General features: G+C 48.5%; 1 protein-coding gene across 1 annotated transcript in view; it reads left to right on the top strand.

Moving 5' to 3' along the window:
• The window catches only part of DNAH17 (dynein axonemal heavy chain 17), an 8,024,690-nt gene that overhangs the window by 6,659,643 nt on the left and 1,352,122 nt on the right, over positions 1–12,925 (top strand). Inside the window, exon 63 of the mRNA XM_069655242.1 lies at positions 7,298–7,533. Within this exon, the coding sequence (XP_069511343.1) occupies positions 7,298–7,533 (236 nt within the window). The remainder of the gene's footprint in view (positions 1–7,297; positions 7,534–12,925) is intronic.

A 12,925-nucleotide genomic window follows, 5' to 3' on the forward strand; every position in this document is an offset into this window, starting at 1 on the left:
CTTATCTGTACCTCCTAGAGCATTGTTTCGCTCTTTTAACATTTTGACTTGGCTGGTGGCAGTGGTATCTACCCTAACCTTTCTACCGCGATTATATTAGATAAACGTGGTATTGTTTTTGGCTATTATATTAGCCTAGAACATAAACCCACTTGACCAAATTGTCTTTCTTTTGGCTCCGGTTGGGTTTATTCGCCATTTCTTTTTGTTAAAGTCCTTCTTGTGTTTTACTTTGCGTGGCAAACTAGGTTTGCCTTCTTTGTTCACCGTCTTTTGGCAGGCTTCTGCTCAGAAGCCCTCCACCAAGCGCCTGGGTGTCTAGGTGGGCTGAATGTGAGGGAGGGGTGTAGTCACCCCCTGCACAGGGTATCCTACGAAACCCAAGTCGCACTTTGCCATGATTGGCTGAGGTAGTTGTCCGGGCTGGACAACCCCCCTGCTGCGTGATTGACAGCCAGGCTGTGTGAATGGGGGATTTTCGCATAAAAGGCAGGTCTCTTGGGCTACGAGTTGGAGTTGCCACTGGAACGACAAGGAACCGAAGATTAGCGGAGAAGAAGTCGGCTGCTGCAACTACCCCGTCCCTGTGAAGCCCTGCTTCAGTCCTGAGCTATCTACCCTTCGACGACCTGAGAAGATCTAGTCCGGAGTCTTCTTCCCTTGAGGTGGGGATAACCAGCTCATCTTCCACAGCCAGAGAATCCTCTTTGTGGTCGAACCCGCTGCACACTGCTGTAGTGGTCCAGATAGCCATCTGAAGAGCCTCTCCTGTTTTAAAGGAGCGCACCTTTTATTCACTGTCGCTGCTGCTGGCTTCCTCCCTGTGTGGTGCAGACCCCTCCAGATGTCCTCCTTCTTGCCGAAGCCCCAGCAACCGTGGGTCTGCAGGAAACCAACAGGAACAACTGCTGTGGCACCAGCTTCTTCACTAAATAAGGTACTGTGTTCTGCTTGAGGATCTAGGGTGAATCCCTTTTCTCCTCTCCCAAGGCTTGCCCCTGTCTTTTCTCCTTCTCATAACTTTTGCTTCTTCCAAAGACAATAACTAAGTACTCCTAGCAACGTTAAATCTTGAACTGTGTGACTGTGTGATCCTGGACAACGGGAACCCGGTTCCACTTGACACTGGCTCCGGCCTATTGACTTTTGAATTTCTGTCTGCAAGTGTTCTCTGATTCCGTCTGCCTTGACAAAAGTATTGCATATGATTTTTGCCCCCAACTCTCTATAGTTAGCCCAGATGCTTAGTGTGTTTTGCCCCGGTAATGTTTCTTACGGCAGCTACGCGTTTCTTTAATACGACTGAGATGTCAAAAAGTGATCGCATATGTTTTCCCGGTAACGTCTTTTGTTTCACTACACCGGTCAAAACAAAAGGTACTTACCTTGAGCTATTCTGTGCCAAGAGAACTGGTTGTTTGTAGTGTATTTTTCGTGTAGTTTTGAGTTCATAGACGTGTTGTGTTTTACAGATGGTTTGAAAATAAATGTATTTTTTACCTGAAACCTTGAGTCAGTGTTTGCTTGAGTCACAGTAATTGTGGTCCGCTTGTGTAATCTCTGCTACTGCTCATATACTCTTGAGATAAGCCTGGCTGCTCCGCTGCTGCTACCACTTTAACATAGTAGTACAGGCTTGTACCAAAGGTGAACTTGTATTACCACATGTGGTCTTAATCGTGTGTAGTGGTCCCTAAGGGCACTGCATGGGATTCTGCCTAACAGTCTGTTCAAAATGTTCAGCATGCTCCCAACATGCTACAAACCTGATATTTGGCATGTGAGTAGGTTCCATGGTGTAGGGAATGGAACAACTATAAAATAGACCTTTTTCTGATTCTTTCTTTTAAAGCGGTCTGCAATGCTTACCCCTGCCATATGGCTCGTTGTGCTGTAGTTCTGCCGTAGTTCTATGGTAACTTCAGCAGTTCATTGTTCCTAAACTTTCCACACTATCAGCATGCTAGCTGATATTAGCGGTACGCATTTTTGAAGTCATGTGGGTGACATAAAACGGTTTTTCATCTTTAACATGCAATGTCCAGCTTCAGCTGCTTTGGAAAATATTTTCAGCAGATGGCACCGTGCATCGATTGCGTCAAGTCGGTATCCTCAAAAGGCCTCCGTCGAGGGTGACGTTATTGGAGGTTATATGTAGCACGCGTGGCGCCCATTGGCTTCAGTTCTGTTATTCCGCAAACAGCGTTTGCTTCATGCGAAATTCGACAAGCTTCATACTGTGACAGTTGTTACTTTGAGACGATTGTCTTCAAACTCGACAATTATATCTTCTTCATCCACCCCATCAACACCTAAGACCGGATTTAAAAATTGCAGAGATTGCGGTTCGAAGATGTCCCGAACCGACCCGCATCAAATCTGCCTGTGGTATATGTGGGAGGACTATAATACTACTGCTTGCTCCAAGTGCCAGTCCATGACAGGAAAAGCCTTGAGAGGACAGAAGGGGAAACTTAAGTTAGGAAAAACACCCAGGTCCCCTAAGCCACGACCTGCTAGGCCTTTGACCGATGAGTCGAGAGGTGACTCCCCTCGGAAGTAGGCCAAGCATTCCAGGTCTAGGAGTGGTTCCAGCCACTCATCATCATCTTCAAAGAAGTCGAAGAGGAGGCACCACTGGTCACCTTCGTCGACTTTTTCGTCTGACAGTTCTACTGAAAGGGTCGCATGCCCTTCAAAAAAGTCTTCTCCAGCAGAATGGGAAACTTTCCGAGTGGAAATGCTAAAAATATTCAAGAAACAAAGCCGTGCTCCAACCGAGCCGTCTAAGGAAGCAGAAAGGAGAGGTATCGGCTTAAAACATGCGCACCCTCGAGTCCGGGTAAAAAGGCATGATCCGCATCGAGAGCCTTCGAGGGCCCGATCTGAGAAATGAAAGTATCACTCGAGACTTGGAGAGAGGATGAGGTCCTTGATGCCTTCGATACCTTTGACTCTGTCAGTGCCGATGACGCCCTTCAGGCCCTCAACCCCTACTAAACCATCAATGCCATCAATGCAACTGTCGACATTGACACCGAAACCATCGACGCCAGCTGCGCCAATTTTGCCAGCTAAACCATTACAACCAAGCGATTTTCCTAAAAAGGCACTGTCTGAGAAAACATCAACGATTTCGACATCGTCAAAGCCTCTGGTTTCAAAGACAGAAAAAATATATACTGTTCTCCCGAAGAAGGACTTTTTCAAGTCTCTAACGTCTATTTTTTAAGAAGAAAAGCATTCAGATGATGAAGATGTCCCCTTTGGGCTTCAATACGGTACACCTAATGTACCTGAATGCCACATTTCAGAACAAAGTAGAATGCAGGATCTATATGATAATTTGCACAATGCAAGTGAAATTGACACCTCTCCAGAGCTGGAGTTCGATAAACCTGAACCAGGGAAACACGCTGACTCATCTTACAGGCAGCTCATGTCTAAAGTTGTCAAGTACTTGGGTTGGAATAGGCCTCCAGCACCCTTATGACCAAGACGATTTCACTGACATTCTGGACAAGGGTCCACCTGCTGAACCAGTTTTGCCTTTCCACCCAAAAAAGGGTGGCCAGGATTTGGGAGACTCAGGAACCTAATCCGGCATTTGACAAGAATCTCACCAAAAAATACCGTCCCTCCAGTAGCAACCCCAGCTACCTGTCAAAGCACCCCACTCCAGAGAGTCTGGTGGGCCAGACAGCTACGGCTACTTCAAAACAAGCGGCGTACCCTACCATCCCTCCCGATAGGGAGGACCAACGCATATATGGATGGGCGAGAAAGGTATTTTCCGTATGGAGCATGGCATTAAAATCTGCCAACTCCACTTGTGGCCTTGCAAAGTTTTCATCTACTCTATGGGAGTGTATTTCTATGGCGGCAGAGCATATTCCCGAAGGGGATGAAAGGACGCCTTCTTAGCTATTGTTAAGGACGGCAAAGAAGCCATGCGTGAGTCGCTTCAATCTGGATTGGATTCTGCCGATATATATAAATTTTTCTAATTTTAATTTAAGTTGTCTGCATCCCTTGGGTATGTGTGTGTGTCCGTTTGAAATGTTTTGCATACTCTCAACATGCTACAAACCCGAAATGTGTCATGTGGGTAGGTTCCATGGTGTAGAAAATGTAGCAAGTATAAAATATACCTTTTTTCAAATTCTTTTTTTTTAAAGCGGTCTGCAATGCTTACCCTTGCCATATGATATTTGTGCCGTAGTTCTACGTAAACTTCAGCAGTTCATTGGTCCTAAACTTTCCACACTATCAGCTTTCTAGCTGACATTAGCAGCACTCACTTTTGCGGGTAACACAAAAAAGTGCTTTTGTAGTAATGTGGGTGACACAAAACGGTGGCAGTCATGCGGTTGACACAAAACAGTGCTTTTGTTGTAATGTGGGTGACGGGAAATGGTGCATGTCTCGTCAATAGTGTCCCCAATTACGTTGTCCGTCACAACGTGGCAAATCTCTCATGATAATTACAGAAACATCTTTTCCCATGCAAGTTGATGAATTTATGCCATCCCAACAGTATGAAGACTAGTTGCTTCAGCCGTACACGTACGGGTACGGCACTTCAAGTTTACACAATTCAGCCCTGCACATACAGCACTATGTTGAGGTCGCTGCTGCCTCAGCTGTAGATCAGGACACCAATAATGTTGCATTATAATCTCAATACTCCACTCAAAGTAGCTGGAATCGATTTACAGGATTCATGCTTTTCTCATGGTCCACTTTTTGTGGTTTGCTCCAGAGTTAGAAACAAAGACAATTGGTTCACACTAGCTCCTACAGAAAAGTCTAGCAATATTGTCTGCAAAGAAGTATTGGTTTAGGGATAATAGAATACTAATGACAGCAATAGGCAAAGGGGACTGGCCCGTACAAATGAAACTCCCCATAACACTCCCATACAATACAATTTGAATGGATCGTGTCCTCCCACGCATTCCTCATATTTGATATCTCCAATGTCCAGCTTCAGCTGCTTTGGAATTTCTTTTCGTCAGAGTCTGCTATCTATCAATGCAGTCAATTCGATGTCCCTTGAGGGCCTCTGTCTCAAAGATGATGTCATCCAAGGCATATATAGCACAAGCAGCAACCGTTGGCTTCAGTTCAATTTTTCCAAGTAAGCACGCTCCGAGAACTATGAGAGTCGCTAACCATGCCGTATCGAGTATGCTTGTGGTGTCTTGGTGTGGAGCACAAGACCGCGGCCTGTTCGAAGTGTCAATCAATGATCAGAAATGCTCTGCAGGAGCGTAAGGGGAAATTGGCTGTAGGTAGATTCCCTAAGAAATCCCCATCGACTATCCCGTCAAAGAAACCTTCTTCTGACGATGCAAGAGTGGACTCTCCTCGAAGAAAGAAGGCAAAGAAGTCCAGGTCAAGGAATGGCTCCCACCACTCCTCCTCGTCATCGAGAAAGTCGAAGGAGAGGCACCATAAATCGCCTACTTCAACGTCCTTGTCCAAATTCTCTCCAGAGAGAGCTATATCCTGTCCGCTAAGGTCTCCACTCCCGAATGGGATCTTTTGCTATGTACAACATGGAGGTGTTATCCTTTCTACTGTACCTAGTACCTAGTCAATCTGGGTCTCCAGGTTGGGACCATTTAAGGTTATTTTGCGGCACTATCCATCTTCAATCGATCGTCCGAGGAAACTTCATATTTTAAGATACCTCTGGTGATGCAATTTCTGAAGGGACTCACTAATGTGTCCCTGCCATCTCCCTTTCAGGTTCCACTTTGAGACCTTAATCTGGTGTAAAACTGTTTTATGTCTGCACCATTTGAACCACTCCATTATATCCCTTAAGGTTACTAACGTTCAAGACCATCTTGTTGGTAGCTCTAACTTCAGCCCGTTGAGTGAGTGAGTTGCAGGCACTATCTAAACCACCATTTTTCAGTTAAGCAATCATTTCTACCTAAAGTCATTTCAGACTTTCATTTAGGACAAAATATTGTGTTACCCAAGTTCTATCCTCCACCCCAAGGAGCAAGAGAGGTTGCACATGTTCGATCCATGAAGGGCTCTGAGCTTCTACATTTCAAGGTTATCGAAACTTCGTCTGGATGAGCAACTATTGATATGTTATACGGGTCATAGGCTGGGTCAGATTGTAACAAAGCAGACCATATCCAGTTGGGTAATTCTAGCTATCTTAGAATGCTACTGTCTGGCGGGAAAGGATCCCTGAGAAGGCTTGAGGGCCCATTCCACTAGGGGCATATCTACTTCTTCTGCTCTGCAAAGAGGTGTTCCTATTGAAAACATTTGTGAGGCAGCTTCGTGGTCTACAATACACACTTTCACTAATCATTACTGCCTTTATTCTACCCTAAGTCATCATGGAAGCTTTGGAAAAGCTGTCCTCCATTCTTTTCATGCAAACCATTAAAGGCAAAATGCGTACTCCCTCCACCAAGACAAACACTGCTTTGGGTGTCTATCAAAGATGAGGAATACGTGGGAAGACAAAATCTATTCGAAGAACTACGGTCAAACCTTTGTTAATGCAGGTAGTTCTACTTGAGAATGACACGAAAAAACATAATTAAGCCAACAGGCATTGGGCATGCTATATGTGCCTTCGGCCCTCTGCCGAAAATATTTTCCAAAGCAGCTAAAGCTGGATATTGGAGATATCAAAATTGAGGAATACATGGGAGGCACATCCAGTTGAAAAAACGTTTACAAGGGGTAAGTAACTAGTTCTTCTCAAACACGATAGCAGTCTGAAGGCCTCGCAGTGTGGCAGCCTGCTGGGACAAATCAAAATCACCATAAGGAGCAACGCATGGTCACCTCCATGTGTTGTTATTCTGGTAACGCAAACAACCATGCAAGATCATCATCTATATTCGTTCAATGAGTACACTTCAAACTAGTGCTGAAGTAGGAATCAACATGCAACGCACGGGTACACCTGCTAGTATAATATACATGACATATGAAATCCTGAAGTGATATGAAGAAGGATTCAGTATTTATTATGTCCTTCATTGTGCAATTCACTGCCAGCTTTATTCTCTCCCTCCCTTATCACCTTTCTTTTTCTTGCTACTCAGCACTCTTTTCCTTTATCCTGCTGGTCCTTCTTTACCTTGCCACCTCTTTTCCACCCCACCTCTCTTTCCATGATGCCATATTTTTCTCATTCATCACTGATCCTGTTTCCCTATGCACCCCATTTCTCTTACTCCTCACAGACCCTCTTTCCAATGTCTATACCAAACAAAACATTGGTTTTGCTAATGCATGCATTTTTGCACTGCAGGTGCCCATTCCTGCAACTGAGGGATTGGATCCACTGGCTCTTCTAACTGATGATGCAGACATTGCAACTTGGAACAACCAAGGACTTCCCAGTGATCGCATGTCAACGGAGAATGCCACTATCCTGTGTAACACAGAGCGATGGCCCCTCATTGTTGATGCTCAGCTACAAGGAATCAAATGGATTAAACAGAAGTATGGAAAAAGCTTAAAAATCATCAGACTTGGACAGAAAGGGTATGTACATTTTGGTATATTGCAGTACTCATATGGATGTATTTAAATATGATTAGAACAGTTTAGTAAAATATTTAGTACAAAATAAAAAATGTATTTAATGTGTTAGAGCTAGTCAGCAAAAGTGACGTCTCACATTCTTACCAAAAGAATAAGATCTGCTACTTTTTCTCTTTTTTAAAGAATTTTACCCAGGGTACAGGTAGTCCCTGGGAATCGTTGCAAAACAATTTTTTTTTTGTGTCCTTCAGGTCTTTCAAAGACACCACACAGAATAAAGCTGCACCAGCGCTACATGCCTGCTACAGTTTACTCTGCATAAATATGTGAGACTCCCGTGCCTATCACTGGAGGCCCATGGACCCGCCAAAGTAATAACAGCAGAGGGGTTAAACGTGTGGATTGTTGCACTATTTACACAGAAATGCTGTTAGTATGATTTTAACAGATCAACAAATTGATCACAGAGTAAGGTAGTTAAGCAGAAAGAAGAGGGAGTTCAAGGGAAGGCCAGTGTTATTGTGCAAGTGATTTATTCAAATAAATAAAGCACATATCAGCCAAGGTTCTGCTTGTTGGTGACTAATGTACATTTGGCGTTTTGGGTAGACTACCCCGACTTTCCTGCCCAAATTTGAGGATTGGCACTTTTGTTCCCTCAGAAAAGGCAGGCAGCCACTGTGATCTTCAAACTTTAGCCATCACCTAAATATGCACCAACTCAAATGTAGTCTTATATCATGTTTAATTTAAATGTCTTGTGTCTCCTCACTATTAGTCTACTTCTCAACATCGATCCTGTTATCAACGAGTAAGCAGAACTCAAAGTAGGATTAAGATTGTAAGGTTGATGCTAAAATACTCCTCAAGTTCAGAAACACACAGGCCGATTCATGGAATAATTAGCGCGGCGCAAGTGGCCAAAAACGTGCAATTCGCAGTGGAATAGCGAAAATCGGAGTGCAAGTGCGAAAATCGCACGAAAAGCAGCGCACATCGATTCATGGAAGGCCGTGCGCGAGAAAACCATCGGATGTGCGCTAAAAAAGTGCACGGCGCACATTGGCGCACAGGCCATCTAACGGCGTGCGCCAGGTCACAGCGAAAATCGCACAGGCCACAGCGAAAATCGCACATAGCGCAGCGCACACAACAAAAGTAGGCGGAACACGGGGCGTAACACTCGGAATGGGGAACAACTTGCCAAAATGTGGGCGTCACGGGGGAAGTACAGTGTGCAAGTGCGCGGAACGCCCACACGCTCGCCTACAACACGTATTCATGGAATCGAATAGGGCAAAAAAGCGCACGGTCAAACCAGCGCACAGGCACAAACACGACCGCCACAAGAAAGCAGGCGGTAGCGTCTCTGCGCCTGTAATAAATGTGCGCCAAAAGGTGCGCCAACAAATAGCACCTATATACAGCTATGATGAATGTCCTATACTGTGGCCCTCCAGGACAAATGACGTGCAAAGGGGTACCAACAAACACGGACACCCGCTGACTGAAAAATAATGTGTGCGTGTATTTCGGGGTGCGCTGGAACTTTCACGTGCGATTTGGCAGGGTATGTGGCTTTCAGGGGTGCGCGGGAAGTTCCACACACGATTTGGCCGGGTACGTGCACGGGAATTTCCACTTGCGATTTGGCTGGGTACGTGGATCTCAGCGGTGCGCGGGAAGTTTCACACGCGATTTGGCAGGGTACGTGGATTTCAGGGGTGCGCGGGAAGTTCCACACGCGATTTGGCCGGGTACGTGCGCGGGAATTTCCACACGCGATTTGGCTGGGTATGTGGATCTCAGGGGTGAGCGGGAAGTTTCACACGCGATTTGGCAGGGTACGTGGATTTCAGGGGTGCGCGGGAAGTTCCACACGCGATTTGGCCGGATACGTGCGCGGGAATTTCCACACGCGATTTGGCTGGGTACGTGGATCTGGGGTGCGCGGGAAGTTTCACACGCGATTTGGCAGGGTACGTGGATTTCAGGGGTGCGCAGGAAGTTCCGCACGCGATTTGGCCAGGTACGTGCGCAGGAATTTCCACACGCGATTTGGCTGGGTACGTGGATCTCAGGGGTGCGCGGGAAGTTTCACACACGATTTGGCAGGGTATGTGGATTTCAGGGGTGCGCGGGAAGTTCCACACACGATTTGGCTGGGTACGTGCGCGGGAATTTCCACACGCGATTTGGCTGGGTACGTGGATCTCAGGGGTGCGCGGGAAGTTTCACACGCGATTTGGCAGGGTACGTGGATTTCAGGGGTGCGCGGGAAGTTCCACACGCGATTTGGCCGGGTAATGTTATTTCAGGGGTATGCAGGAAATTCTACACGCGATTTGGCTGGATGCTCCCAGATATTCCCTGTACACCCTCCACGGCCCCTGCAGGCAGCCGACACCACAGGGGACTACCCTGCACACCTGCTCATGTCACCCAGCACCCCCACCCCCAGCACTGTGGGGCACCCTCCACCAGGCCCCCACTCATGTCTCCCTGCACCCCCACCCCCCAGCAGTGCAGGGGAAGCCTCCACCAGGCCCCCACTCATGTCTCCCACCACACCCACCCCCCAGCCACCATGGGCAGCCCCCACCAGGCCCCCACTCATGTCTCCCACCACCCCCACCCCCTAGCAGTGCAGGGGCAGCACCACCAGGCCCACACTCATGTCCCCTATCACTCCCACCCCCCAGCAGTGCAGGGGCAGCCTCCACCAGGCCCCCACTCATGTCTCCCACCACCCCCACCCCCCAGCCACCAGGGGCAGCCTCCACCAGGCCCACACTCATGTCCCCTATCACCCCCACCCCACAGCAGTGCAGGGGCAGCCTCCACCAGGCCCCCACTCATGTCTCCCACCACCAAAAATCAAAAATGGCCATTAATGGTCCAGGGGGGGGTTGGGGAGGCCCCCCAGGAGGTCCGAGGACAGGGTACACACCAAAACCCACCTGTGTGGATCTTGCGGAAAAAAAACACCTCCATGGGCTCATGGCCCACACGGCTACCCTATTGTGGGAGTATCACTGCTGTCGCTATTCTCACCCTGTGCAGCTCCATCCGGAGGTGGTGGCACTATGGGAGGCAGCCCACACAAGGCCCTAGTCTGTTCCTCCATGGCTGCAAGCATGCGGGTGTGGTAGGTCTCGTTCTGGAGGATGAGTGTGCGGAGGTCCCCATGCAACAACTCACGGGATGCCCGGACCTCCGCCCTAGTTGCCTGCATCTCAGCTGAGAGCGTACGGGTGAGACGCTCCAGCTGCTGTTCTGTCCTTCGGTTTGTTGAAGCCTCAAGCTCAACAAGAGTCGTCCTGAGGTGAAGGAGTTCCAGCCTCAGGGCTTCCCTGTGGCCCTGGGACTCTATGGAGATGGCTTCCTGCAGAGTCGCCAGTGCTGCCCGCCTGTCCCTGTTGGATGCCAACAGGTCCTCCCTGTGTGACTGGCAGATGGAGTCGGTTGCCTGCTGTAGTCGCTCCATCAGCCTTTCGGGGGGGACAATGGAAGTGGCCACCCTATCCATGGCCTGAGCCATCATCTCTGATGATGCTGCCTGTTGGGTTGCCATACCGTAAATGGATTGCTCCCATGCGGTATTGCCAGGTGGCGTACGGCCACTACGTCGGCGGGCACCACACCTGTCTGGGGCAAGGCGAACTGCGCCTTGCTGTGCCGGCACTGCCTGAGGCTGCAGGACTGCATTCCCCCTCTGATCTGCTAGCCCAGGAACAGGATCAGATGTCGCGGAGTGTGACCCTGCATCCGTAACCACCAAAGGCGTACCTGCCAACACTGACATTCCCATTGAGGGTTCTAACCCTGGTGCAGGTGGGTCGGACAGAACAGAATCCCTACCAGGAACACTCACCTGCGACGGCACGTAGGTCTCATCATCCGAATCAACACCTGAGTACAGCTCGGGGGAGGTACAGCCAGATACACCCCTTGAGAGCACGACCTGCAGCAGTTGTGGGTTCTCACCCACCACCACACCACGTCCCTCACTGGTGGTCGGTCGGCCCTCAGACCCCTCCTGGGTCTGCACCATCTCCACAACCCCAGCAGTATCAGGTGCGTCTTCCCCTGCAAAGACATAAAAGAAAACAAATGGAAACAGGCATTAGCACCATGGCACACAATGAGGGCTGAGAAGCAACAGAACCAGTACTTGATTGACACATGCCCCACATGACTAAAACCCTCCCATGCATGCACCCTCACTTCGTATGAAGGGGAGGAAAATGGCACACATTGAAGACACCAAGATGGAAGATGAACACATTTGCTGCATGCTGCCTAGCAGTGGCATCACACATTGGCCTGTGATTGCCAGGTGAAATACACATGCCATCACACAGATGGCATGTACCATTGCTACTGAGTGAAGATGGAGAGGAGGGCAGCACTTATTCATTCAGTCCAGTTCCCTCATGTAATAGCTTTTCTAATTCAAACAGGTCTGATTTTTCACCTGGAGCTGCCAGTCCAAAATGGTCCGATTGCACAGGGCATGTCTGAACAAATGATATCCAGGTAACAAAGTCACTCCACTTTACCATAGCCATGTCAGACATGTGACTAGAGGACTGAGAAATGCCTAGTAAAAGTGGTGGAATGCAAACAATCTGCCTGAATGAACAGAGAAAAATAAGCAACAATGTTGTGGCAAGGTGACACTTCAAGGGCAACTACTGGCGTGCTGTTGGGCTAGATGTCTACTGTTGGCAGAAGGAATACTGATATGGACAAATGCTGCTGCGCAGAATGTATTGCATGAAGCACATGGGTGACCCAAACAACTCAGGTGCACACACCCTCACCTGGCACACAAACAGAAGCCCTCACACACACACCATGCACATGGATGACACACACATGCATGTGCACTCACCGGACAATGCCTCATAATCTGGCAGATCTCCCACGCCTTGGTTCTGTTCCTCCGTGACGTAGGTCCCAGCGACTGACTCATGTGGAGTGAGTTCCATGTCTTCTACTGGAGACCCACCTCCAGTCACTAGAGTTGCGGCATGACTTGAGGCCAGCTTATTCTTTGCCCTGCGCTTTAGGTCATTCCAGCGCTTATAGCAATCATTGGCTGTGCGCCTCACGATTCCAAAGCACTTACGAAGTCTGCAACGGTCTGCCAGTGTGCCTGGCGTTGTGCAGGTGTGGTCTTGGATCCTGCAACAATGACCATTTCGTTATCATGTGCGGACACATACTCGACAAGTGCATTCAGTTCGGCATCCGTGAAGCTGGGCTTCCTCGACGGGCCGGACTGTGTAGCCGTGTCTGGGGCATCAGCCTGTGCCGGACGAGCACTCTTCCTCTTCCGCTTGGAAGGTGGTGGTGATCCTGAGTGTCCTACGCCGCTCTGGACACT

Source organism: Ambystoma mexicanum, chromosome 3q (genome assembly GCF_040938575.1).
Source record: "Ambystoma mexicanum isolate Mex_15411 chromosome 3q, UKY_AmexF1_1, whole genome shotgun sequence".
Classification (NCBI taxonomy): Eukaryota; Metazoa; Chordata; class Amphibia; order Caudata; family Ambystomatidae; genus Ambystoma; species Ambystoma mexicanum.